Source organism: Oryx dammah, unplaced genomic scaffold, assembly GCF_014754425.2.
Source record: "Oryx dammah isolate SB20612 unplaced genomic scaffold, SCBI_Odam_1.1 HiC_scaffold_10, whole genome shotgun sequence".
Taxonomy (NCBI): Eukaryota; Metazoa; Chordata; class Mammalia; order Artiodactyla; family Bovidae; genus Oryx; species Oryx dammah.
The window spans coordinates 18,559,184-18,586,526 of NW_024070194.1; the positions used below are offsets into that span (position 1 = coordinate 18,559,184).

Consider the following 27,343-nt stretch of genomic DNA (forward strand, 5'->3'; position numbering starts at 1 on the left):
TCCAGTTGTTAAGACGCTGTGTTCCCAATGCCAGGGGTACAGGTTTGACCCTTGGTCAGGGAACTAAGATCCTGCATGCCATACCATACCACCAAAAAAAAAAAAAGATGTAATACATGTAACAGTGTTTTCTAAAGTACACATGTCCCTCACATAAGCTACAAATATCTTATTTTAAAGCAACCACATCAGGCTTGGTGGTTGTAACAGCAAACTGAAGTGGTGGGCTCATTCTTTGCTGCCCCTCTCCCCTGCTCAGAGTGGCAGGGTCACTCTTCTGAAAAACCAGACCATGTCTAGCTATGATGTCTTCTACAGGATCCAAGACCGTCAGGATGGAGCATCCCGGTCCTCCCAGAGTCCACCAGTGACCAACAACTTCTCTGATTTCCTAGATGAATCCAGCCCCTCGGCCAGGATCTCCGGATGGTGGTGAGGGGCTCTGGAGCCAGGCTGCCCTGGGTTGCAGTCTTTACTCCAGCACTGCTAGTATGACCTCAGTTAATTTCTATCACATCTCTGTGCCTCCATTTCCTCATCTGTAAAAATGAGGATAGGGAATTCCCTGGCGGTCCAGCAGTTAGGACTCTGTGTTTTCACTAACTGAGGGTGCAAGTTCAATCCTTAGTCTGGGAACTAAGATCTCACAAGCTGCACAGCATGGCCAAAATATAAATAAATAAATTCTGGGTCAAAAAATAAGTGTTAGTCACTCAGTTGTGCCCGGACTCTTTGCAACCTCCATGATATTTCCCAGGCAAGAATACTGGAGTTGGTTGCCATTTCCTCCTCCAGGGGATCTTCCAGAACTAAGGACTTCCCTGATGGCTCAGACGGTAAAGAATCTGCCTGCAATGAATGAGAGCAGGGTTTGATCCCTGGGTGAGGAACATCTCCTGGGAAGGAAATGGCAACCCACTCCAGTATTCTGGCCTGGGAAATCCCATGGACGGAGAAGCCTGGTGGGCTACAGTCCATGGCGCCGCAAAAGAGTTGGATACGACTTAGTGACTAAACAATAACAAAAAGAATAAAAGTAAAACAGACATTTTCAGACAATTAAATACCAACATACCCTCACCAAAGGTTATCTTACTTCAAGAAGGAAAATAAATCCAAATAGAAAACCCAACATGCAAGAAGGAATGGTGAGCAAAAACAAACCTTGTAAAATTTTCAGGATATCCAACAATGATTGACTGTATAAAATAATCAAAAGGCATAACATATGGTGTTAACAAACTAGTAATAACTAAACACACTAACTAACACAATTGATAGGTGAGGAGGAGAGAAAGCAGGTAAAATGATCTGTGATCCTGTGTCATTCAGGAAAAAGAGTAAATATATCAATTAACTTGAGATTCTATTAAGTATGTATTTTAAAATATTAAAGAATAACTAAAAGAATAAAAAACACAGTACATATCATCCAAAGTAGCCGAGAGAGAAAAAAGGTAAGAAAAGAATACAACTTAATCATTCAATACAATCCTCTAAAAGAAGTTAAGGTGATTTCCCCATCCCAAAAGGTAAAAAGACAAGATGAATAGCAAAAGATGACAGAAATAAATCCAAACATACCTATAATCACAGTAAAAGCAAATGGACTAAATTATATAATTAAAAAGCAAAGGAAATACAGTTCTGAGTTGGGCAAGAATTATTCAAGGTATTCCTCTGTTCCCTTTACTCCCTGGAGACCAGGTCTGTCTCTCCCATCCCCTGGCCACATCCACCACCTACCCACTTCTCCTGGAGCTGATTCACCTCCTCCTCATGGGCTGACTTCAGCTGCTGCAGGGCAGCCTGCCCTTCTTGCTCAGCCTGGGCCAGCTGCCTGGCTGCCGTGTCCCGTGCCTGCTCTGCCCGGCTCCGTTCAGTGTCCAGTTCCAGCTGCAGGCACTTCACTTCCCCTAGGATGCCAGGGACAGGATCTGTCTGGTTTCTGAGCCTCTGCCCTCTCATCTTTCACCCTCCTCCCCAGGCCTCATGAGGAATTCCCATCTCAGAGGCTGCGGTGTGTGTGTGTGTGTGCATGTGTGTGTGTGCGTGCGTGTGTGTGTGTGTGTCACTCAGTCGTGTCCAACTGACTCCTCGGCCAGACTCCTTGGTCCATGGGATTCTCCAGGCAAGAATACTGGAGTGGGTGGTCATTCCCTCCTCCAGGAGATCTGCCTGACCCAGGGATTGAACCTGGGTCTCCTGCATTGCAGGCAGATTCGTTACCATCTGAGCCACCAGGGAAGCCCCCTCAGAGAGCGTGGGTCTGGCTCTAATAGCTTCCCACCGTCTTCCTGGCTTTTAACATCCCCGTGGACTGACGTGTGCCCATCCCAGCTGGGTTCTCACCTTGGATTACTTCCTTGGCTTGAGTGACAGTTTGAATCTGGACCTCCAGCTGCCCTTTGGTGACCTCTGTCAGAGAATGTTGTTGCTGGGCCTCAAACAGACTGCTCTCCAGTACCTCCTTGGCTGAGCTGTCAGGTTTAGGAATCAGGAGAGTGCTTACCCATTAAGCCCCTTACCCTTCCTTAAGAGGAGTTGGGTTCTAACTACTGGCTGCCTAGAGAAGCTAGAGGGGCAACTACAAACTCATAACTCATTGAAACCCCCATACACTTTGGGCAAGGAATTCAGTTTGGCTACGCCTTGCTTTGCAAAGCTCTCTGCCCCTGGTAGAACTGGGGGTGGGCCCTACCTGAGCCCCAGCAGTTGTTCTGCGAGCTCCTGCCGGTCTCGCTCCACAGCCTGCAGCCGCACCTCAAGAGCCGCCTTCTCCCGTGCCAGAGCCTCCTTCTCCTGGACTTCTCGGGCGAGCATTTCTTCCTGGCGCTTTGTCTCTTGCTTTAGCTGTTCCATCTGAACTGAGGCTGCCTCCTGCTGGTGATATGTCTGGGGGGACAGAACTGATGAGAAAGGCGCAGAGGCAGGACCCCCTACTCCAGGCTGCTATCACCAGATTAGGGTCACTGGACCCATCTCTGTGAACTATGCCCTCTCACACCAAGGGCCATATATCTATTTCCCTGATCTACCCAGAGTGCCTAGACCAGGAAACATGCTCTCCTTTGAGTAAGACCTTGTGCTAGGGCAGCAAGAGATCTACCTCTAAGGAGCTTTTAGTCTTAAGAAGTAAGACACACACATTACCACGAAGAAGGTGATCAATGCCCTGAGAAAGAGACTCTGAGAAGGGAAAAGTGAAAGTGAAAGTGTTAGTCGCTCAGTTGTGTCAGACTCTTTGTGACCCCATGGACTGTAGTCAGCCAGGCTCCTCTGTTCATGGGATTTTCCATCAAGAATTCTAGAGTGGGTCGCCATGCCCTTCTCCAGAGGATCTTCCTGACCCAGGGATCGAACCCCCGTCTCCTGCATTGCAGGTAGATTCTTTACCGTCAGAGCCACCAGGGAAGCCCTTTGAGAGGGGAGATTACACATTAGGTCAATGGGATGTTTGGTAGGGAAGAAAGATCACCTTTGAGTTGGGTCATTGGTTCAGAAAAAACTAATGGAGCCCCTTGCCATGTGTTAGATGCTGTGCTAAAAGCTGGAGGGATTAAAAGCAAATAAAACATAGCCTTGCTTCAAGGAGCTTTTGGTGGAGATACATAAACAGATCATTATAATACAGTATGAAGGCTATGGTGGTTGAATAAACGTGATGTATTATCAGAGAACACGGGAGAGGCATCTAACTCAAATCGATGGATGTGAAGCAATGGGGCATAAGCGAAGGATTCCTTTAGGAATTCTTTTAAGAAAGTGGAAGATGTACCCCAAACTATTAGCAGTAACGCTGATCATCTCTAGGAAATGAGATTTTCCCTTCCTGAAGTTTCTGTAGTGTTTTCGTTTTTTTACAGTGAGCATGTATTATATACTCTCGTGAGATGATAGCAGTTTTGTCTTCTCACCTCGCTTAGCTTCTCTTGCATTTCTTCCTTCTCTTCCTGGATGCCCCTGAGGTCCGCTTGCAGCTCTGCCCTGGTCTCCTCTGTTTTCTGCAGCTGGGCCTCCAGGCGGGTGTTCTTTTCCCACAGGGCTTCCCTGCTCCTCTCAGCCTCTGCCAGCTCCACCTGCAGAGTGCTTCTCTCCTGCTCTGCTGCCTCCATCCGCCTGCACACAGACTGGTTCTCCTGTTCTAACTACTGGCCAAAAAGGGAAGGGCATCAGAGACAAAGGGTTATGGTTTAGAGGTGAAGAGGTGAGACAGACATCTACATGAAATATATGACTCTCTTCTCCACAGAAGGACACAGGAATGCTTATGGGAGAGGAGGACTAAGTACCCATTTGGGGTCTAGAGCCTTTACTCCAGGTACTAGATGCTGGGGACAGAGACAAAAAAGGCAAAATCCTGGACTTCCCTGGCGGCTCAGTGAAGAATCCGCCTGCCAATGGGTTCAATCCCTGATCCAGGAAGATCCCACATGTCTTGGAGCAACTAAGCTCGTGTGCCACGACTACTGAACTTATGCTCTAGTGCCCGTGGGCTGCAGCTACCGAAGCTCACATGTCATGCTGCAACAGAAGCCACAGATACCCTGCAGAGCAACTAGAGAAAAGCCTGGGCAGCAACAAAGACCTAGCACAGCCAAAAAAATGAATAAACAAAACAAAACAAAAAAGCAAAATCCTGCTCTTGAAGAATTCAGAATAAGGGAACAGAATATTTCTGGGGCTCAAGGGAACAAGAGTGATTGAAGAGACAGTTAAATCTGTTCTGTTTATTTTTCTAGCACCATGAGGCATGCAGGATCTTAGTACCTCCACCAGGGATTGAACCCATGCCCCCTGCAGTGGAAGCTCAGTCTTAACCACTGGACCACCAGGGAAGCTGAGACATGTTAAATTTTTACCCTCTAGAGAAGATTCTGAGGCTTGGGCTCTTCAGCAGATCCTTTTGTGGTGGTTGCTGTTATCTCAAACAACAGGATTAAAGCCTAGTCTTCCTTCTAGAGGGCATGGACTTCCTTCCGGGCCCTGGTGATTTCACTGTAAAGCCCAAAGGTGGTCCTGCTGTACATGTGGGAGGGGTCTACTTTTAACGGTTGAGCCCGGGCCTTATAATCTTTGCTTTCCTCTGCACTGTAAGTGTTCCTTCTGCTCATTCCAGGACTACAAGGGAGCTGATCCGTCTTGGGCTGATCCATTCGAGAACTGTTCCTTGTCACTGGCCATCAGCTGTGTCTGTCTCTTGCCCTCGGTTGGGGCCCAGTCCTACCCCATGTGTCAGAGATCTTCGCTCACCTGGAGAAGCTGCTGGTTCAGTCCAACTTTATCTAAGGCCAAAGCCTCATTTAAGGCGCTGAGTTTGACAGCTGCAGCCCGAAGATCAGCGACCTCAGCCTTCAAGCTGTTCTCAGAACTCGACAGCTCCACGATTGACTGTTCTGCCTAAAAACAGACAGTTAAAGAGCTTTTTCCCCGTTTTCCTGCAACAGTGAACAGCTCACATCCCCAACACCTGCTGCTTTCTGTGTACAGACAGGAGTTAACACTTCATTCCCTCCCTTACCTTCTAAACTCTTCCCTTCATTCATTCATTCACTCTCCCATGCATTCATTGAAGAGTGAAAGGGGAACTCACATGACAGAGGCACAGACATCAGGACATCTAAACAACCACAACTGAGATGACACCACAGACAATGGAAACACAAAGTGCTCTGGGACCTCAAAGGAAACATTAATTCAATTTGAAAGAGTCAGAAAATGCTTGGTTGAAGAGTTGACAGTGAAGCTGGACATGGAGAGATGAGGAATCGTTTGCAGTTAAAGGGGAAGGAAAGAAGCAGTCCAGGCAAAGGGAAGAGTTCATACAGAGTTAGAGTCACAAGGGAATGGGTACCATGGAGAACACACTTAGAAGAGCACAGGCATAGGAGAAGTGAGGACAGGGATCTCAGGTGAAAAGGAGGCTAGAAAAGGTGGTGGGGGCAGAGGGCTGTGAGTGTGACACCAAGGAGCTGGGGAGCCACTGAACGGTTTTAGGAAAGAGACTGACACGACCAGACTTATACTTTAGAAAACCATTCTAATTCCAATAGTCTGTTGGGAGGGACAGAAACTAGGAATTGAGGCACAAAATAGGAAGGGCCATGGCTTACAAAGTGAAGAATGACGCAGGCTGCATACCCTTTTCCTAGAGACAATCAACTTTCCAAGCCGCCCGCCCCACCCCGCCGGTGAGGGGGAGGCCCACGCACTCTGGCCAGCGCGGCGGTCACTTCTGTTTGCTCCTGCCTCAGCAGCTCCCCTTCCAGGCGAGTGGACTCCAGGGCTTCCCGAAGGGAGATCAGTTCACTGAGGGACTCGGACTGTTTGGCTTCCAGGACCGCCAGTGTCTCCTGACTGAGATGAAAAAGAGAAGAGGGCTAGAGGAAATCTTAGGGAGTGGCTGTATCGTGGAAGATGTTGAAGCTGAAATGCCAATACTTTGGCCACCTGATGCGAAGAACTGACTCATTTGAAAAGACACTGATGCTGGGAAAGATTGAAGGTGAGAGGAGAAGGGGACGACAGAGGGTGAGATGGTTGGATGGCATCACTGACTCAATGGACATGAGTTTGAGTAAACTCCAGGAGTTGGCGATAGACAGGGAGGCCTGGTGTGCTGCAGTGCATGGGGTCGCCAAGAGCTGGACATGACTGAGCGACTGAACCGAACTGATTTGCCTTTGTGATACAAAGGAATGAAGGTGGTCTCTCAAAACTGATAAGGAGACATCTCCAAGACATAATGTGAAAAAAAGCAAGGTGCAGAACCGTACATGTGGCGTGCTGTCTTTTATGCAAGAAACTGGGGGAAATACGAATATATGCACACATTTGCATAACGCACCACTAGAAATATGAATAAGAAATTAATTTAAGTGATTACACACAAAAGGAAGAGATATGGGATGGATGAAGTAGAAGGGACAAATACTCTCTCTGTGCATACCTTTTAAAATAGTTTTGACTTTTGAATTATACAAAATTTTCTTTTTAGCCACACTATGTGGCATACATGGTCTTAAACCCCCCTACCAGAGATCGAACCTGTGCCCCTTGCAGTACCAGGGCGGACTCTTAACCACTGGACCCACAGGGAAGCCCCTTGAATCATAGAAATATTAATAAATGTATTATTGAGTCAAACAATTTAAATTTTAAAACATAAAACTATCTTCGTGGATTGTTGGCTCTTTGCCTTGGTATGGGGAGACCCTTCCTTGCACCAGTCATGATGCTTAGAGTAGTCCTTCAGGATTCCATCGTTTGTGACCATTAGGCGCAAGGAGCTGGGGAACAGGAAAGGAGAGGGGCTACCAAAGATGAAGAAGATCCAACCCGTTACCAGGTACTGAAGACCTACCACAGGCCACGCTATGTGCTGGCATTTCGTAAAACACAGTTTTAGTTCTCCCAATGACCCTTCAAGGGAAATATTACCACTCCTATTTACAAATAAATTAATCTATCCAAGTGGTCAGAGCAATTATTTAAACCAAGCTTCTGCCCAGCTCTAAAGTCCTTGCTTTTTCTATGATATCATATTTGGGAATTTACAGATAAGCTGGGTCCCTTTACTCTGGAATGTCCTTTTTTAAAAAAAATATTTATTTATTTGGGTGTACCAGGTCTTAGTTGCAGCATGCTGGATCCTTAGTTGCAGGCTGAGGGATCTAGTTCTCTGACCAGGGATCAAACAGGGTCTCCTGCATTGGGAGCTTGGAGTCTTAGCCACTGGATCACCAGGAATGTCCTTGGAATTCCCTCTCTTGACCAGCTCATTTCCCATTACTTCCCAGGATCAGTCCTACTCTTTGGCCAGCCCAGTCTCCTCTGAACATTCAGTGCACCTTCCCAAATCCTTTTCTTTGCTAATCTATTCCTTTAGGCCTTGTCCTGCTCTCTGCCAATCATAATACATTAAGGCCCAGCTCAGCAGCGACCCTCTTCTCTGTGCAGCTTTCAGTAACAAACTGTTACCCCTATTCTCCCAGAGGATCTAGCTTGAAGCTCTTTTTAGCTCATGCTTCACCTGGCCACGGTTTACTTGTCTGACTTCCCCATTACACTGCAAACTGCTTGAGGTCAGCGTCTTATTTGTTTCCTCCCACGGGGCCTCAGTTCCTCTGGGTGCTCAGCAAAGTCTGGATGAACTCTTGCATTCATCCTTCTGCCAAGGGTGGAGCGGTAAACTAAGCTGAACCCACCACACGCCAGGCTTCTATTAACTACGCTTTCTCAGGGTGGGGAGGGCCGGGGCCGGGGAGGGAGGGGACTGTCACACGCACAGACGCTCCCTCTCTCGGACGGCCAGGTGCAGCTCCTCCTGCTGTTCCTCCCTCTCGCCCTGAGCAGAGTCGCCCTGCAGCTGGAGCTCCATGTTGGTCCTCCGCAGTCGCCACGCCTCCTGCTCCAGCACCTCCAGCTGCCGCTGCAGCTCCTCCCTGGTCTTCTGCAGGAGCTCTCGCTCCCTGGAAGAAGGAGGCCAGACGTGAGCAGAAACCCTGGAACCTAAAAACCCTCCTGGAAGCAGACAGCAGAAGGTCAAAGGAGAGGGGTATCTTCTTCCTTTAAATATCTCATCTTCCCTTTACAGAAGGAAACTGGTTTGTGTTTTAAATATCTATTTATTTGGCTCCGACAGGTCTTAGATGTAGCACACGGGATCTTTGTTGTGCCATGTGGATCTTTCGTTGGGGCACACAGACTCTCTGGTTGCTGCGTGTGGACTCTCTAGTTTCGGTGCTTGGGCTTAGTTGCTCTGCGACATACGCGATCTTCGTTCCCCGACCAGGGATCAAACTCTGGTCCCTTACACTGCAAAGTGGATTCTTAACCACTGGACCACCAGGGAAGTCTCAAAACTGTTTTTTTTTCCTTTCCTAAATCATCACAAAGATCCAAAACTGAGTGAGCAGGAGCCAGCAGAATGCAAAGCCAGGCGGTCCTGAACAGCCCTGGGTCTGCCAACCACATGATGGGAGTGGGAAAAGGCCGGGTGAGGACTGAGCCCAGGAGGAAGTGGGGGGACAAAGAGCCCCCACTCACCTGCTGAGAGAGTCCACCTCTCCCTGCAGGTCCACCGTCTGCCCTGCCAGGGTGTCCCGCTCCCCCGTGAGCTGCTGAAGCCGCTGTCTCAGGGCTTCACCCTCTTCCTCCCACTGGCGATGCTGCTGTTGCCAGGAGCTCACAGCTTCCTGGCAGCCTGACAGCTGCTGCCTTAGGTCCTGCAGAGGGAGAGGGACAGAAGGGAGGTGGTGAGCAAGAGGGCAGGGCAGAGAGGGATGTCAGAAGCTTGGAAGCAGAGCTGGGCAAGGGGGTGGGGACTGGTGCGACCAAGGTAAGTTGTGAATAAAGATGAGACCAGTCGAGGAGACAGAGCATCAGAGGGGACCGGGTTCTGTGGCTCTCAGCGTCTGAGTGCATCATCTTCAAATGTACCATGTGGAAGATGGGGTCAGCAGTGAGTAGGGCTGGGACCCTTAGAACTGGAGAACACTTCCCCCCACTCCCCAGGGCTCCACTTTGCAGGGTGCAGTGGAAAGTGCATCAAAGCAGAGCATGCCAGTGGCATGGGGAGCGTGCTGGCTCCCCATCAGCATGGCTGGGGAGACCCAGAGATTCCAAAGGGCACTTCAGGGTGTTGACAAAACTCCTCATGTCAGGTCAATGTAGAGAAAGGGGCAGTCTGGGCTAGGTGGGTACCCGGGGCCCAAATCAGTTTAGATACCAGTCCCCATAGCTGAGGAAGAGTGTGGGGTTCTTACCTGCACAGCCTGGCGTCTCTGAGTCAGTACTGAACGCACCAGAGAGACAGCCTTGTCTGGCTGCTGGGAATCAAACTGGGAGGAGAAGGCACCAGGGTCCAACTGCAAGGAGCTCTCGTGACTAGAACCTTGGGCCATACTGTCCTCTTCTTCTACCATGGCCTGAAACCCAACACGGCAGGGTCACCATCCCACTGACCGAGGCCTGGAGTCCACGCAGAGGACTCACACTCCAGCTGGACAAGCCTGATGTTTTCTCTCTCCCAGGTGGGTGGGAGGAGAGCATCTAAGAGCCAGAAAGGGTGGGTTCCTTCAATTCTTCAAATCAACTGTTTACCATTGGTCACCCAAACCCACGATGAGCATCAGGGCTGGAGCACCCCTTGAACACTCCATGAATAAATGAAAGAAGAAGAGATGATTGAATCCCGCCGCTGTCTGAGAACTGCAGCCGGCAGTAAGAACAAGGGCCTGTTTCAGCAGGCAGGGCCAGCCCACAAAAGCTTAGCTTAGGGTTCCAGTTTTCAAACATACCCAGAGAACTCATCCCCACAAGACCCTCAGTCCAAACTCCCTTAGGCACACCTGAGAGGACAGGGAGGCCTGGGTAAGGGCAGGCTGGACATGTCACCGTGAACAGGAGGCTGACTGGTACCTGGGTTATATCCTGGATCACTTGCTGTAAAGACAACTTCTCTTCTTGGGCGTTCCTACTAAGAGATGCCTCGTGTTCCATTAATTCTGCATGATTTGCCTCCTGAACAGGGAACAAAATGGAGCCTCTGAGCCAAACTTTCAGAGGAGGATTTATCGTTCCAGGCCCCCAAATCAACCAGTCTCCTTCTGTCTCTTCTGCAACCACACTTTTCCCCTGACCACAATGGAACGCTAACGCTGTCCTAGGACTCAGCAGACAATGTAATGTAGTGATTAAGGGTTTAGATTAAGGGATTAAGGGCTCCGAAGTAGGCTGTCCAGATCAGCATTCTTTCTCTGTCACTTTCTAGCCTGGTAACCTTAGGCAACTCCTTCTTTGAGCTTCCTTCTCTTTAAAATGGGAATAATTAACAGCAACTACTTCATAGATTTGTTCCCAGACTTGAAAAAAAAAACTGCATGTAAGTTACTCAACACAGCGCCTGTCACAAGGCAAATTTTCATTAAACGTGAGCCATCATTGGATGAAGGATGGCTGCTATCTCTGGACAGCAAATGGACGGGTGAGACTTAAGGCCAGAGGAACCTCTAGCCCCAAGGAAGGCCAGTAGTAAATCTGAACTCTCCAAATCTCTCTCCTTCTTCCTACCTTACTGTGCTAGTGAAGACCTAAAGACAAAGATTTCCAGCTATGGGCTTTTTGGGGGTTTTTTTGGCCTATGCAAAATCTGAACCAACATTTGTAAATTGAGAGATTTCTGTAAGCTGAAAAATTCATAAAAATCTACATTTCTGGCATCTCTCAAAAAGTTAACAAATGGGCCACACCAGCCCCACAGGTAGACGCTTTAATCTCTGAGCCACCAGGGAAGCCCATCCCTGTTGCTATTATTGTTCAGTTGCTCAGTCGTGTCCAACTCTGTGACCCCATGGACTGCAGCAGGCCAGCCTTCCCTGTCCTTCACTATCTCCTGGAGTTTGCTCAAACTCATGTCTATAGAGTCACTGATGCCAGCCAACCATCTCATCCTCTGTCGCTCTCTTCTCCTCCTGCCTTCAGTTTTTCCCAGCATCAGGGTCTTTTCCAATGAGTTGGCTCTTCGCATCAGGTGGCCAAAGTATTGGAGCTTCAGCTTCAGTATCAGTCCCTCCAATAAATATTCAGGACTGATTTCCTTTAGGATGGACTGGTTTGATCTCCTTGCAGTTCAAGGGACTCTCAGGAGTCTTCTCCAACATCACAGTTCAAAAGCATCCATTCTTCGGTGCTCAGCCTTCTTTATGGTCCAGCTCTCACATCCATACATGACTATTGGAAAGACGATAGCTTTGACTAGACGGACCTAAGACTTCATTCCTACATGGCAATTATTTCTTAAAGTTGAACAGTGGATGCCTCCTCCAGACAGGACAAATGTGTCTCAGGGTCCTGCAGTCCCCACTTCTCTTTTTTTTCCTGTGTACTGAGATCAAGTGTCCCCTGTTGTACTAAATATGACAATATCGGAAAAATCAGAATTCTTACAGCTGAAACTGCTTGACTCATTTATAGTATTTGGGCCATGAGGACATCTGAATTTGCAAATTCCTGAACACAATGGAAGCAGAAAGGCATAAGCAAGTTTGCTTCCCAGCTGATCTCAGTTTGGATGAGAAGACTAGGGATATGCATAGCGATGGTGGTTCAGGATTCGCCTAGAGTCAGAGATACAAAAACTAGAGATGGAAGAAAACATGGAACCAAGCCAGAGGTTCTGACGTCCAACCTAAGAGAATCCCTTTGATAACATCCTTGGCAGATGTTATCATGGACTTCACTCCTTCCCAAAGAGGACTGTTCAACTATCGAGTAGCTCTAGCTGCAGCCGAGGTCTACCTCCCGGTAACTTCTAGTCTGGCAGGGCTTGTGGCCCCCTGGCATACATTAAAACAAACCAGCTCTCTTCCCTGGTGTGAAGGCAGTCATCATGTCTTCCTCAAACCCTTCTCCGCCAGGCTACACACTGCCATGCTCCTCAGGTGTTTCTTGAATGAGTAGGTTTTGAATCTCTCTACACATTTCTCTCCACCCTCTCCTACTTGGCCACTGTGCCTCTTCATGTGTGTCCCACTCTCAGAAGAGGACACACTGCAAAGCTCCCCTAAGAAAGTAATAGGGATGATGCTGTTGCTGTTAAGTTCCTAGGTCGTGTCTGACTCTTTGTGACTTCATGGACAGTAGCCACCAGTCTCCTCCGTCCATGGAATTTTCCAAGCAAGGATATTGGAGTGGGTTGCCATTCCCTTCTCCAGGGGGATCTTCCTAACCCCGGGATCAAACCCACATCTCCTGCCTGCATTGCCAGGAAGATTCTTTACCACTGAGCCACTTGGGAAGCCCATAGTAGAAAGAGTAGAGAGCTAATGTTTATTAATAGGTAAATGAATGAGTTAATTAATTTTCAAATGGAACCAAAATTAATTTTGTAGCTTCAGGGGATTTCATCAAGGAACATTTAACTGGTATCCTGCACTCTTTGTCCATAAAGGACAGGAACCCACAGGCCCACTCCAAACTCCTTCCCAGAACAAAGGATCACATACCAGGATCTCCATTGTCGCTTTCAGAGCCTTCACCATCTTTTCATAATCTTCATTTTGCTTCTGAGACTGGGTCAGCAGAGCAGAGAGCTCAGTCACCCTGATGAGAAGATCACAGCACTGTCACCTGGGCACCCATGGACGTGGACAGAGCTATGTAGCACACCCCCAACCCAATAGAGACACCCCACCTACAGGCTCCCCAGAGTCCCTTGGGCGCCCCCAGCCCCTGCACTCCCTGAAGACATGATACTATAGCCTTGAACTCAGCAGGGGAAGCCAAATGCCACTCAGACACATGCAGGGATTTACCACATCTCAAGGCTGGAATACGTGTTTGGGGGCCCGAGAGCTGAAGGAAAGCCCTGGCCCAGGCTCTTCCAGGCCCTACTTGATCTTGAAGTCAAGCACCCTGAAGCCAACGAGAGCATCAGAATTGCCACATGGGATAGTTCCAAGGTCCCTCCAGCCCAAGGTTCTAACTCAAAGGAGGGGCAATTTGGGAGAGATTACAGTCAACCTCCCTGATCTTAACCTCAGAGTTCAGGGAAATCACCAGGCCTCTTTATCACCTTTATCCTGGAGTGCAGTACTTGGTATTATATGGGTAGCTTAACAAATATTTCTTTAATGAACTCATCCAGGAGTTTAATTTTTGTTTCAAAGTCTTCATAATTTGATTCTGTATCATCTTTAAGAGCCTGAACTCACTGTACAGTCACTCATTTAGTTATTGTATCACTAAATAAGCATTTATTAAGTGTCTACTATATGGCAGGAGAAGTGCAAAGCACTCGGTCACACAACTTGACTAAGACATTCTCTGTGCTTTCCAGTGCCTTCACAACCCAACAAAACAAACTGCAATTTACATACGCCACCGATAGGTGGTGACACTACCCTAGCCACGGGGTATAAACAGAACTCTGTCCTGAGATGACTCAAATAGTTGTTTGCTTATGTCCCTGCTCTTCTCATTTTCTTAAATATCGATTTTATTATAATCCAAAAATAAAAGAGCATAGCCAAAAAAAAAAGAAAAGAAAAAACTAAATAATCAATGAAAGTAAAAAAACTATTAATAAATAATCAATGTTCTAACAAGCAGTTCTAAAGACCATGGTGGGGTACAGGAATGTAACAGGCTATTGAGGTCATCGAAGAGGTGACATTTGAACTATGCCTTAAAGGATTAGGCAGAGAGAGGAGGGAGGGAGGCATTCCAGGCTGAGGTCAGCATCTACAAAGGCAGGGAACGTGGAGGGACTTGGCTGTTCTGGGAATGGCAAGTAGTTTGGTATAGAGTCACCGCCAGCTCTGTGAGTCAACAGGAGGGAAACTGAGCTGTGAGATAGTCTGAGGACAGAGGGCAGCGACATGGCCCCAGCTGTGGCCCTGGGTTTCACACTAGACCCTCCTCTGGCACATCTCCTTCCCCTCTTGTGGGAGGAGGGCTCTTCAGGTCTCCCCCACCTGCTTGACTCCCCAAAGCAGTTACTTACTTTCCCCAAGAGATCCCCTCTTAGGACCCAGCCCATCTCACCGATCCTGAAGCTCCGCCTTCTCCAGATCCCCTTGACTCTTCAGCTGTATTAACTCCTGGCGCCTTTCATGGGCTTCCCTTTCCAGTTCCTGGGTCTTGGCTAGTAGCAGCATCAACTGGGATGGCTCGTTTCCATTTAGTCTCCCAGATCCATCAGACTCCCGAGACGGTGGTACTCCCACAGTCAGGCGCAGGCAAGAGGTCAACAGGGACCCCGAAAGCCTTGCGTGCTCAGCCTTGAGCTCCGTCAGGTCTCTGAGTCCAAGGAAGGAAAGAGCAGACTCCAGTAGGGACCAGGGATAGGAACGGGTATGTAGAGGTCAGGCCCCAGGAAGAGCGGGTCTGGGAAAAACCATCTGAATCCAACAATTCCATCCCTCCCCACCAACTCTCCACCCCTGCCCTCCACCCACAACCTGACCCCTCCCTTCTTAAGCAGCCCACTGTCCCAAATCTGGAGTCGGCAGGGGCAAACCTTCTCCCATCTTATCCCCACACTGACCTGTCAGTGGCTGACTTCATTTCCAGGAAGTGGCGTCGGAAAGTCACCACCTCCCGCCATAGGCCCAGAAGGCGACCGTGCTCCCCTTTCAGGTAGCCCTTGAAGAACTGTGTGTTCAGAAACCCAGGTCATATCAAAGGGCAGAGGACATCATTTGTCAACACAGGAGTCCTGGATCCCTCCTGACTATTGCAGGGAAGGGAAGGAGGGACTTATAGGAGACAGCTTACGAATGGATATCTATGTTCAGGTGATGCTGAGGTGTTTAATAAAATTAGCAGAGGGATTCAAAAGGTCAGAGGGCCTGAGATGCTATGTAGCCTTCCCTGAGCTAGATTAGAAGGCAGTAAACAGTAGCTGCTCAACCAATGAGAGCTATTACCATCATCTGCACAGATTTATAATGAGGATTAAATGATACAACATATATAAATCACCTAATACAAAGCCTGGCACAGAGCAATGGCTCAGGCAACATTAGTTTCCTTTAACTGGGATCTGAAAATGTCTTCCCATTCAATTTCAATAGCTACCTCCTTGGCATCTAGCTTGCAGACTTCCAGATGAGGGGAATCTAAACTTTGAGATCCATCTAAAATCTGACTGAGGCACTAATGCAGGAACAGAGCTGCTCTGAGTGTCATGCTGCTGCTGCTGCGACGCTGCAGTCGTGTCCGACTCTGTGCGACCCCACAGATGGCAACCCACCAGGCTCCACCGTCCCTGGGATTCTCCAGGCAAGAACACTGGAGTGGGTTGCCATTTCCTTCTCCAGTGCATGAAAGTGAAAAGTGAAAGTGAAGTCGCTCAGTCGTGTCCAACTCAGCGACCCCATGGACTGCAGCCTACCAGGCTCCTCCATCCATGGGATTTTCCAGGCAAGAGTGGGGTGCCATGCTACCTGCCAGCAAAACCTGGACTGGGCAGGTAAGGACAGAATGAAGCTGACAGCCCGAGCAGGGCTGAGCTGCCAGCGTGAGTGCTAAGGACACCCAGAGACTTAAACTACAGCTCAGTTCCCATCCCGGTCCTAAAGTTAACCCGTTCCTTCTGGCACTGACCAGGCAGTGCCCAACATGCACTCCTCTCACTGTTCCTGCCCCGTTTCTCTTACCTCCTGCTCCATCTGCCACTGGCTCTCCTTCCTCATTAGCTCATCCCGGGCCCGGCTCCAGTCAACTGTCAATTTTTCCACATCTTCCCGAAGCGCTTTATTCACCACGTCAGCTTTTTCCATGTGCAGCCGAAGCTGGGTGTTCACCTCCGCTAGACTCTCACACCTGCACTGGGGAGGGGTAGGAGCAAGTACTAAACAAAGGTCTGAGCCAACCCCCTGGACCTCTTGGAGTAAGACGACAACCACTGGAACTTTCCACTGCCAGGAGCTGGAGGGCTAAGGCTGAAGTCTTTCGTTCTAAACCATGTCAGCCCTCGAGACAGAGGTTTTCCATCAGCCTTCTCCGCCCGCCGGCCAACCACCCAGGCCAGAAAGTTGGGGCCCATCACCTCTGTTGTTCCTCTTCCAATCGGATTAGCAGCTGTTCCAGGTTTGGCTCTTCCACGCTTTCCCACCTTTGAGGGATCGGTCCCTTAGCCAGATAAAAGCAAGCCTTATTCACCTCCACAGAGAACATCCTGCAGACCAAGTCTCTGATGCCCTCTTCTACAGAAGCCCACTTTTCTAAATTCACACTTTTATTTTCACTTTGGCTGTGCCGTGCAGCTTGCAGGATCTTAGTTCCCAGATTAGGGGTCGAATCTGGGCCCTTAGTAGTGAAAGTGCGGAATCCTAGCCCCTGGACTGCCAGGGAATTCCCCTGCTTTCTTTTCATTCTTTCTCCCCTTTGTTAGCGATACGTTTCTTTTCTGAATCACTGCATTCTGCAAGTAAATCCACTGTATATCTCTCCCCAGATGTGAACCACTGACTTCTCATGAAAGACAGCATTTGGTAGTGAAAAGAATTTTTGAGTTAAGAAGCATAAGATACAGCTTCCAGGGATTTCCCTGGCAGTCCGGTGATTAAGATTTTGCCTTCCACTGCTGGGGGTGCAGGTTTGATCTCTGGCTGGGGAGTTAAGATCCCATATACCTCACAGCCAAAAAACTAAAAATGGAAGCAATATTGTAACAACATCAATAAAGATTAAAAAAGAATTAACAAAATACATCTTTCACTAATGGCCTTGGCTTCTATTACACTAATCTTCAGACTTTGGGAAGTTATAACTTCTCTGATCCACAAGGTTTTCAGCTCCAAAGTGAAGGTGATATCATTCTCCTGAGAAAACTGCTTTGCAGGTAAAATGACATAATTCTATGACAATGCCTAAGGGTGCCTACACAATGCCTACAGATCGGTACATACTAAGTCTCAGTCCTTTCTCTCCTCTGAAGGAACTCTTCTGAGGGTAACGTTAAGACGGTGCTGAGGGGAGCTAGAACAAAGGCAGATGTGTTTTTGAAAGGCAATTCTATCCTGCCCACAGCACAAATAAATCCATCTGCCACAAACACATCTTTTTTTTCCCCCCCAAGTCTGTGAGGCACACATCTCTCCACAACAGATAAACACTGACACCTTCTGGAGGAAAAATGCATCTCTTCTCTCGGATTCCACCCTCCTTCCAATCTGGTTCAGATGGTAAAGAATCCGCCTGCAATGCAGGAAACCTGGGTTCAATCCCTGGGTCAGGAAGATCCCTTTAATGTCTACCTGCCCCAGTATTCTTGCCTGGAGAATTCCAAGAACAGAGAAGCCTGATGGGCTACAGTCCATGGGGTCACAAAGAGTCAGAGACGACTGAGTGACTTTCACTTTCACTTCCAATCTGATAACCTTAAATTTCTTAAAGCTGCGTTTTGCCCTTAGAGAGCCCTGGGCTGGAGTCTGTTGGGGCAGGAATAGCCAGGTCCCATGAAGGTATCCGATAAAGCTCTCAGGGGACTTCCCTGGCGGTCCAGTGGCTAAGCCTCCACGCTCCCAATGCAGGGGGCCTGGGTTCGATCCCTGGTCGGGGAACTAGACCCTCAACTAAGAGTTCGCATGCCACAACTGAAAGATCCTGCATGCTGTAACTAAAAAAAAAAGAAAAAGATCCTGTGTGCCACAATTAAAACCCAGTGCAGCCAAATAAATACCAAAAAATAGTTTTATTATTAAAATATTAACTATTTTAGAATTTTTCCAAATATTAAAAAAAGGCAAAAAAAAAGCTCTCAGGAGCTGCTGAAAGAGCCGCTTCTACCAAACACCACCTTACCTCTCCCCAGCCTCCCTCAGTCAGCAAACAGGGCCTAACCATACTCCCTGAGGGGCCCGTGAGCACAGAACAGCTTCACTCACCCCAGTGGCTTCCAGCCGCTTCTCCAGCTCCTGGCACCAGCTCCGGTATTGTAACACCTGAGACAAATGGAGCAGGACCGGGCAATGGGCCGGCTGGTACCCATGGCCCAAAGCAGAGGTCCCCCTGGGGTAGTGGGCAAACCTCTCGGTGAATAAGGGGCTGGGTGACAGGAGTGAGGTAAGGCCGTAACATCTTACAGCTTCCGTTTGGTCATTTAATAATACATTCTCTGCAGCTTTTGTTATTGGAGAAGCAACAAGTTTGTGGGCTCCGGAACTGGCAAACCTAAGGTCAGGTCCTATTCTAGGGGAGCAAAGCTAGATGGCTGACGGAAGCCCCGTGAAGGGCATCTTTGACAGGACACGGTCAGCAGCTGGTGGAGAAGTTGGGAGCATCACAGGAGAGCTGTTTAGGTGTTGCCACCGTGTGGCTCTGGGCTCCGGCCAACCTCGTCCATCTCAGCCCCCAGCCCCGGGGTCCTCCTCTTCCCCTTCCTAAGAGAGCGGCCGCCTTACCTTGGCCTGCAGTTTCCTCACGAGAGCTGCTTGCCTCTGCTGGGCCTCCTGGGAGCTCTTCAGCTTCCTCCATGAGGCTGCCTGGTTCTCGGCCATCTGCTGCTGCAGCGCCAGCACTTGCTCCTCCAGCACCAGCTGCAGGGACCGGGGCTTCATATTGTTCAACCCAGGGCCCCCGGTCTCCATGGGGGGCCCTGACAGCAAGCCCAATGGCCCCTAAGCAGCCAGAGGCTGTTTATTCCCAGAGCAGTCTCTGAGCATCACTGGGTCACTTGGACCTCCTCTTGAGCTGGGGACCAAAGCATACACTGGAGTTGAGAGAACTGTCTAGATGACTCACATGTATTCAGCAAATACTCATTAAGTCTGGCAGACTTGGATTGGATGAAGTAAATAGGTTCTTTTACTCCTCAGAGCTTTTAAAATACTAAGATGGACCTAATCTCTACAGGCGGGGGCCATGATGAGTGGCCATTCCCCAAAGTTACTGGACCACGACATAGGGACCCGTGTTTCCTGGCGTGCCTTCCAAAAGTCTGCACCCGACCAAGAGCTCCTAGTTTATCAGTGCATCCCTCGTGCCTGGCGCAGTGCCTAATAAACATTTGCTGAATGAATCACAAAAGGTGCTTTTAGGCTGGCTGGGGGATGGGTATAATTACAATACAGTGTGGTCTGTGCAGTAATAATAGATCACAGGATAGTATGGGAAGACAACAGATGGGCAGGTAACCCAACCTAGGTGGGACTGTGAAGGTGTGAATATCATCATCGTTTTGTACCTGCTAAGTCGCTTCAATCATGTCTGACTCCTTGCGACCCCATGGACTGTAGCCCACCAGACTCCTCTATCCATGGGATTCTCTAGGTAGGAATACTGGAGTGGGTTGCCAGGCCCTCCTCCAGGAGATCTTCCCGGTCATTGGTAATACTTGTTAAGTGCTTCTATGGGTCAGTCACTTTGTTAAGTGCCTTACACACACTACGTCATTTTGGCATCACAAGAGTCTCAAAACATTCCTATGACACTTAAACATTGGTACTACTTTAACTCTTTATACGTGGATGAGGACACTGAGGCTTATAAAAGTTAAGCCTTAGTTAAGAAACTAGAAAGATTAAACAATTTGTCCTGTTTTGTACAGTTGATGTTTGGTTGACTAGGGATTTGAACAAGAATTTTGACTCTCTGACACAGAATAGCAGGCATTTCGGGCAGGGGATCCAAAGTAGAGAGGGAGGAAGGAACCAGCCTCAAGAGAATGGAGGAGGAGCAAACTCAACTCACCCACCAGGAGCTGGGCCAGAACCAGGCAATGGGGGCCAGCAGGGGAGGCCAGCCTAAGCAGTGACTTTAGAGAGAGTCAGGAGAGGGGAAGGCAAGATGGTCAGGAAGAGTCTGGGGTGCTCATCCAAGTTCTGTCTCTAAAGAGCTCTGTCACCTGGAGCAGGCTAGTTCCCTTTAAGGTTCCTCATCAAAAAATGAGGGCAAAAAAAAAAAAGAAAAAGAGGCACCCTGCTCCATGACTTCTGAGTTTCTTAGTCCTCTAAAACTCCTAGGGCTGGCGGGGAGGTTATAGAGTTCTCTCACTTTATCAGCCCTGAGATGCCCATCAGCAGGCCTGAGGAATATCTGTATTTCTAACTACCTATCAAGAAAAAGGTCTATTAGAGCTGCCTTTTTGGCAGCATCAGTCTCCTAATCTGAAAAAAATGGCATATACAGCAAATGCAAACCCAACACTTGCACATACAGCGGGAGCTTCAGGGCCCCAAGTCCCTTTAATGCACCAAATTGCTGGTTTCCTACCACCGCTCCCTTCTATCAGGTCCTTCCAGATTTATTCAGGAATAGTTAATCACTTTTATATGTTTTAAAATTTATGTTTAATACACAGAGAGAATATCGATGTTATATCTTATTATCTATCTTTTCCACTAATTTGTGAGTTCCTGATAAGCCAAGAGCTGACCAGTTCATTTTGGTCCTTAGCCACAGGGCTCCCCATGTAGTGCCAGTGGTAAAAAAAAATACTGCCTGCCAATGCAGGAGACAAAAGAGACGTGGGTTCAATCCCTGGGCCAGGGAAGATCTTTTGGAGGAGGGCATGGCAACCGAATCTGGTATTGTTGCCTGGAGAACCCCATGGACAGAGGAGCCTGGCGGGCTAGTCGACAGGGCCACACCAAGGCAGAGACTACTGAAGTGACTTAGCACGAACATAGGTTGTCAACAATGCGCAATGAAGAAATGCCTGTGGCCTCACTCCCGGAAGATCTAAACCCTGAGCTAGAGGTTACAGAGTGGACTGTTGGTTCTTTTCAATCACTGTGTGGCCTGTACAATGATTTTTAAGAATTCAAATTAGATGCCAACATTTACCATTGGGAAAATACACCCAAAAGTTCATATTTCTGGTTCCTTTGGAAAATCAGAGTATCCAGTGAACCTTGACTCTCATTCCTACAAGGCCACAGCCAGCTGCAGTGAGACAGCATCTGTCCCCTTTAGATAATGCATGCTCTTCAGTTCTCCTCAGTCCTGGGCCCCTGCCTGGCTTTGCCTCTCTCTCAGATACTGATAGCAGATTTCAGTTGTCATGTCATTCTACTTGTGCTATTGTTTTTCTTACAGCAGAGTTAGAGAGGAATACTCAGCTTCCTAATTTACATCGCCTCCTGAGCAACTGCAGACAGCTGAGTTTGTAGAGATTCTACTAGACAGCAAGGAAACAGCATAACATAGGAAGAGCAGAGTGGTACCAATAACAGCTTAGGGGGACCAGCACCCCAGGCTGCCTCTCCCTGGCGGACCAACTTGGTCGCTGTGCTGTGCTTAGTCTCTCAGTCGTGTCTGACTCTTAGCAACCTCCTGGACTGTGGCCCGCCAGGCTACATGGGGATTCTCCAGGGGGATTCTCCAGCAAGAATACTGGAGTGGGTTGCCAAGCCTTCCTCCAGGGGATCCTCCCAACCCAGGGATTGAACCCAGGTCTCCTGCACTGCGGGCAGATTCCTTACTATCTGAGCCACCAGGGAAGCTGAGTCCTCCCTTTCTGCTCTTCCCTTCTGCCAACCCACCATGGCTGTGAAAAGCTGACTCAACCTGTCTCTTCTGGTTGGAGGCACAAAGCTGTTGGGAACAGCTCTTACTGCCAACACTACCAACAACAAGAGTAGCTCTGAGTTGCTTCAAGGGACTGGAAGAGCCTTTTCTCTCCTAACACTGTGGGGGCTGGGCCAGGCTTCTGCAGAGTCTCAGAGGCCCTCAAGACTCCCTTATCCTCCTCCTTTGAATCTCTTCCCTCAAAGCATTAGGCTTATCCATATGAAATTGCCAATATTTGCCCTTTTCTAACCTATAAAAGATAATTTCATGTAATTCAACCTAATGATATTTTATGTGGTATATATTTATAATCACATATTTATGTATATTATACAAGCCTAATCTATAAGCAGCCCTCCCATTGTTTCTGGAATTCTATTAAATCTTCTTTTAGAATAAGGCTATTGTTAAAGTATATACACTATTTTAGAAAATGACAGTAACATTTCAATAAAGAAATGGAATTATATTGAATTATATGATTATTTTACTTTAGCAGATAATTTTAAAATTTACAGCTATTTAAAAATTTAGTCCCATCCTCTCCTTTTACAGATAAGGAAACTAAGGTTTATGGAGATGAAGTGATTTCATTTTTGATCATACTTTATATGCCCCATTTACCTCAAAAAATGACTTGACATTGTAGCAAATATACCATACCAAAGAAAGATGTTACTAATAAAGGAAATTGGGTGCAAGGTATATAGGAACTTGCTGTACTATGCAATTTTTCTGTAAATCTAAAATTGTTTCCCTCAACCACTTGTAAAAGAATGAAACTAGAACACTTTCTAACACTATACACAAAAACAAACTCAAAATGGAATAAAGATCTAAACGTAAGGCCAGAAACTATAAAACTCCTAGAGGAGAACATAGGCAAAACACTCTCCGACATAAATCACAGCAGGATCCTCTATGATCCACCTCCCAGAATATCGGAAATAAAAGCAAAAATAAACAAATGGGACCTAATTAAAATCAAAAGCTTCTGCACAACAAAGGAAACTATAAGCAAGGTGAAAAGACAACCTTTGGAATGGGAGAAAATAATAGCAAATGAAGCAACTGACAAAGAATTAATCTCAAAAATATACAAGCAACTCCTGCAGCTCAATTCCAGAAAAATAAACGGCCCAATCAAAAAAATGGGCCAAAGACCTAAACAGACATTTCTCCAAAGAAGACATACAGATGGCTAACAAACACATGAAAAGATGCTCAACATCACTCATTATCAGAGAAATGCAAATCAAAACCACAGTGAGGTACCATTTCACGCTAGTCAGAATGGCTGCTATCCAAAAGTCTACAAGTAATAGATGCTGGAGAGGGTGTGGAGAAAAGGGAACTCTCTTACACTGTCGGTGGGAATGCAAACTAGTACAGCCACTATGGAGAACAGTGTGGAGATTCCTTAAAAAACTGGAAATAGAACTGCCATACGACCCAGCAATCCCACTGCTGGGCATACACACCGAGGAAACCAGAATAGAAAGAGACACATGTACCCCAATGTTCATCGAAGCACTGTTTATAATAGCCAGGACATGGAAGCAACCTAGATATCCATCAGCAGATGAATGGATAAGAAAGCTGTGATACATATACACAATGGAGTATTACTCAGCCATTAAAAAGACTACATCTGAATCAGTTCTAATGAGGTGGATGAAACTGGAGCCAATTATACAGAGTGAAGTAAGCCAGAAAGAAAAACACCAATATAGTATACTAACACATATATATGGAATTTAGAAAGATGGTTAACGATAACCTTATATACGAGATAGCAAAAGAGACACAGATGTATAGAACAGTCTTTTGGACTCTGTGGGAGAGGGCGAGGGTAGGATGATTAGGGAGAATGGCATTGAAACATGTATATTATCATATGTGAAACGAATCGCCAGTCCAGGTTCGATGCATGATACAGGATGCTCAGGGCTGGTGCACTGGGATGACCCAAAGGGATGGGATGGGGGAGGGAGATGGGAGGGTGGTTCAGGATGAGGAATACGTGTACACCCATGGCGGATTCATGTTGATGTATGGAAAAACCAATACAATATTGTAAAGTTAAAAAAAAAAGACTCAAGTACTGCCCAGGCTTCTTGTGGGTCATGGATAATGTATTATATTGGGAGTTGGTTAAATTCAGCTCACTGTCTGCTTTTACAAATAAAGACTTATTGGAACACACACACACACAAAAATAAATAAAACTGTTTCCCCAAAATAAAGTTTATTTTAAAAATGATTTGAACAATTTTATGATTAACTCCACCACCACCAACTTTTTTCCCCCACTAAAACAACAGTAAAAAGATGGAGGGAACAGAGAAAAACTACATCAGGAATTTTTTTGAAATTGAGATTTAGTTCAGAGCTTCCTCAAGACACAGTTCAGCACGTTTCATTAACACACTGCCAGATCAGCCAGTGAATAAGTAAACTAGCATAGCTCCAAAAGAAAGGTAGGTTTCAATGTCCCTCGGGAAAGGAAAAGGTCAGTAGTTGGCAACAGGTAACAGGCTGAATTGCATTCAATGAGACAATGGATGTCAGTGTGCTTTGTAAACTGTAAATGATGTTATCATTACTGTAGGTAAAGGAAAGATCCCCTTCTTTCATAAATTAAGTTATCCTATAAACACTCATGAATTCCAGCTTAGATAACTGGCCACAGTGATACAGAAATAAATAAGGCTAACTTCCAACTTTTGCTAGGAACCAGATGGGGAAGGGCGGTGACCTCTGAACCTAGGGTGAAGAGTAACATAAATTATATTTTTTCTTCTCTCATCTAGATTCTTTCAAAAAGTGATTTAAATAATCTTGAAATAGAGGCAATGCCACCTATACTTGGAATACAGATGTAAATGTTAGGAGGACTAAGTTGAGGACTGGTATTATTAAACAGGATTTGTCACTTAGAGCAAAAAAGTAAAAACACTTGAGGCATGGACATTTTATTTCCTGAGCAAATAAACAATATATATTTGTCTGCACAATTTGTTTCTTATCCCAGAAAAAAAAAATTTAGCATACATCTCCTTATATAAATCGCATATGTGGGGGCTCTCTCTCTGTCCTCCTCCCAGCTCTAAGGCTTTCCCTTTAGTGTCTTCTGCTGGTTCCTCCTCATCTCCCCACTGTCTAAAGGCTGGAGGCCGCATGCCGTATGGCATGGCCCAAAAAGTGAAACAAAATAAATAAATAAAAACTGAAATAGTGACTGATTAGGCCATTCAGAACCCTCCAGTGGCTAATCAAGAGTAAAAACCACAATCATTATATTGGCTTATCTCATCCTAAGTATTTGATCCCTGCCTCCAATTGTTTTAATTCCATTTCTTACTCCTCTCCCCTTTGCTCACATCCCTCCAGCCACACAGGCCTCCTTGCTGTACCTGCTTGGAACACACCAAGCCACACACTCATCTAGGCATCTTCTCGTTATTCTCATGATTGGCTCCCTTGCACCTTCAGGTCTCTGTCCAAATGTCACCTTCTCAGGAAGGTATTCCCTAGCCACCCAATATAAAATACCACCACTCCTCCACACACACACACAGGTGTTTTTCTTTCTTTTAAATTGTCATACTATGTGCCATGTGGGAATCTCTTAGTACTCGGATCAGGTAAAGGAACCTGTGGCCCCTTCAGTGAAAACTCGGAGTCTTGAACACTGGACTATCAGGAAAGTCCCTGGTATTTTTCTACTTAGCTTACCATGCTTTACATGTCCCTATCTGAGTATTATGTGTAATATAGCTAACACAATGCAAATTTCTCAAGAGCAAGAATATTGTTTTATTGACTGCTATATTCTCAGCTCCTGGTATATAGTAGGTACTCTTTAGGCATTTGACTAAATGAATGAATATAGGAACTCTAGGCAACACGATTCATATCAAAGGTCTTTCAAAATGCTGATAGTTCTATAACCTTCTAAAAGGAAAAAATGAACAACAAAAAAGAAAGAGATCATGTAGTTTGTATAGCACATTACTCCCTCACAATAATTGTTTGCAATCTTCATAAAAAAAGAAACCCTTTGAGAAGAAATTAGTGCCTTCATTTTATGGACAAGAAAACTAGGCTTGAAACATAGAAGGAATATAACTGGTCCGTGACAGAGCAGATACTGAACCCCAATCCTCTTCCACGGGCTTCCCAGGTGGAGCAGTAAAGGATCCGCCTGCCAAGACAGGACACGGAAGAGACACAGGTTCGATCCCTGGGTCAGGAAGATCCCTTGGAGGAGGAAATGGCAACCCACTCCAGTATTCTTGCCTGGAGAATTCAATGGACAGAGGAGCCTGGATGGCTACAGTCTACAGGGTGGCAAAGAGTCAGGCACAGCTGAGCACGCACGCATGCAGGCAATCTGCTTCCAACTCTGTGCCCTTCCCCTAAGTCACGAAATATGAAATCACAATTCTGTGAGGGACACTTTCTAAAGGATGTGAAATAATGAGTCCTAGGCCTTCAGCTCTTTGATGGAAAAGGACCAACGAAAGGCAGAAAGTCCAGCAGCAGTTTCTGGCATTGGATTGGTCATGAACTCACTCAATTCTTCTTTCTAAGCCTTCTCATGTGCATCATAACTCTGGCCTCCATAATTCATGGGCCTAATGTAAACACCGATTTGACAGACATTTACCAAACCCAAACACAGTCTAGGAATTATCACATGCTCTGGGGAGGGATAGCCTAGAATTCATATCCCAGCTATGTTCACTTTATTCTTTGTGGGACTCTAGGCAAATTGGTGTAACAGGACCTTGGTTTCGTCATGCATAAGATGTGAAGCTATAGAACCCACCTTATGGAACTGCTCTGGCGATTGAATGGCCTTTACAGGTAATGCATTTAGTAGCACCTTGGTGACTATTCAGTAAATATTATTATGATTATCACGTGCTAGACCCTAGGATACAGCTGAAAAAGGCAAGGCAAAATGCCCCAACAAGTGCACGGCTGTAAAAGGAGCAGGAAAAGCTCACTCGGTGCGATGTGTGCAAGAACCCAGCAGCGAGCTTACTGCGACTGCCGAAAGCGGTTAGAAAGATTTCCAGGGAAGTGGTATTTAAGTTGGGTCGCGAAGAATGAGAGTTCCAGAGTGGAGCTGCCAGGTAGGACTGGACTTTCGGACAGATCACATGCAAAGCCCCAAGTGCAAAGGAAGCCGCAAAATTCTGGGATCCGCCAGCGGGACGCGCAGGAGAGCGCAGCGCCGCGTCTGACCACTTCGGGCTCGGGAAGATCCCTTTCTGCGCGCACTGGAGCCCAAAGTGGTGGCGGCAACAGGACG

The 27,343-nt window shown here is 47.0% G+C and overlaps 1 protein-coding gene across 7 annotated transcripts in view; it reads right to left on the minus strand.

Annotated features, from left to right (window-relative positions):
- CEP250 (centrosomal protein 250) overlaps positions 1–27,343 on the minus strand; it is a 48,365-nt gene that overhangs the window by 20,749 nt on the left and 273 nt on the right. For 2 of the 7 annotated variants that reach the window (XM_040247454.1, XM_040247455.1), the window contains exons 2-18: positions 18,912–19,200; positions 18,396–18,452; positions 16,556–16,638; positions 16,164–16,329; positions 15,050–15,156; positions 14,548–14,802; positions 13,008–13,104; positions 10,423–10,524; positions 9,768–9,929; positions 9,049–9,227; positions 8,289–8,471; positions 6,213–6,357; positions 5,254–5,400; positions 3,918–4,148; positions 2,702–2,895; positions 2,353–2,480; positions 1,747–1,916 (exon numbers count right to left, since the gene is read on the minus strand). In XM_040247454.1, coding sequence (XP_040103388.1) covers positions 1,747–1,916; positions 2,353–2,480; positions 2,702–2,895; positions 3,918–4,148; positions 5,254–5,400; positions 6,213–6,357; positions 8,289–8,471; positions 9,049–9,227; positions 9,768–9,929; positions 10,423–10,524; positions 13,008–13,104; positions 14,548–14,802; positions 15,050–15,156; positions 16,164–16,329; positions 16,556–16,638; positions 18,396–18,452; positions 18,912–19,097 — 2,592 coding nt within the window. In that variant the 5' untranslated portion in view covers positions 19,098–19,200. The other 5 variants (XM_040247456.1, XM_040247457.1, XM_040247458.1 and 2 more) reach the window with 5 other exon arrangements.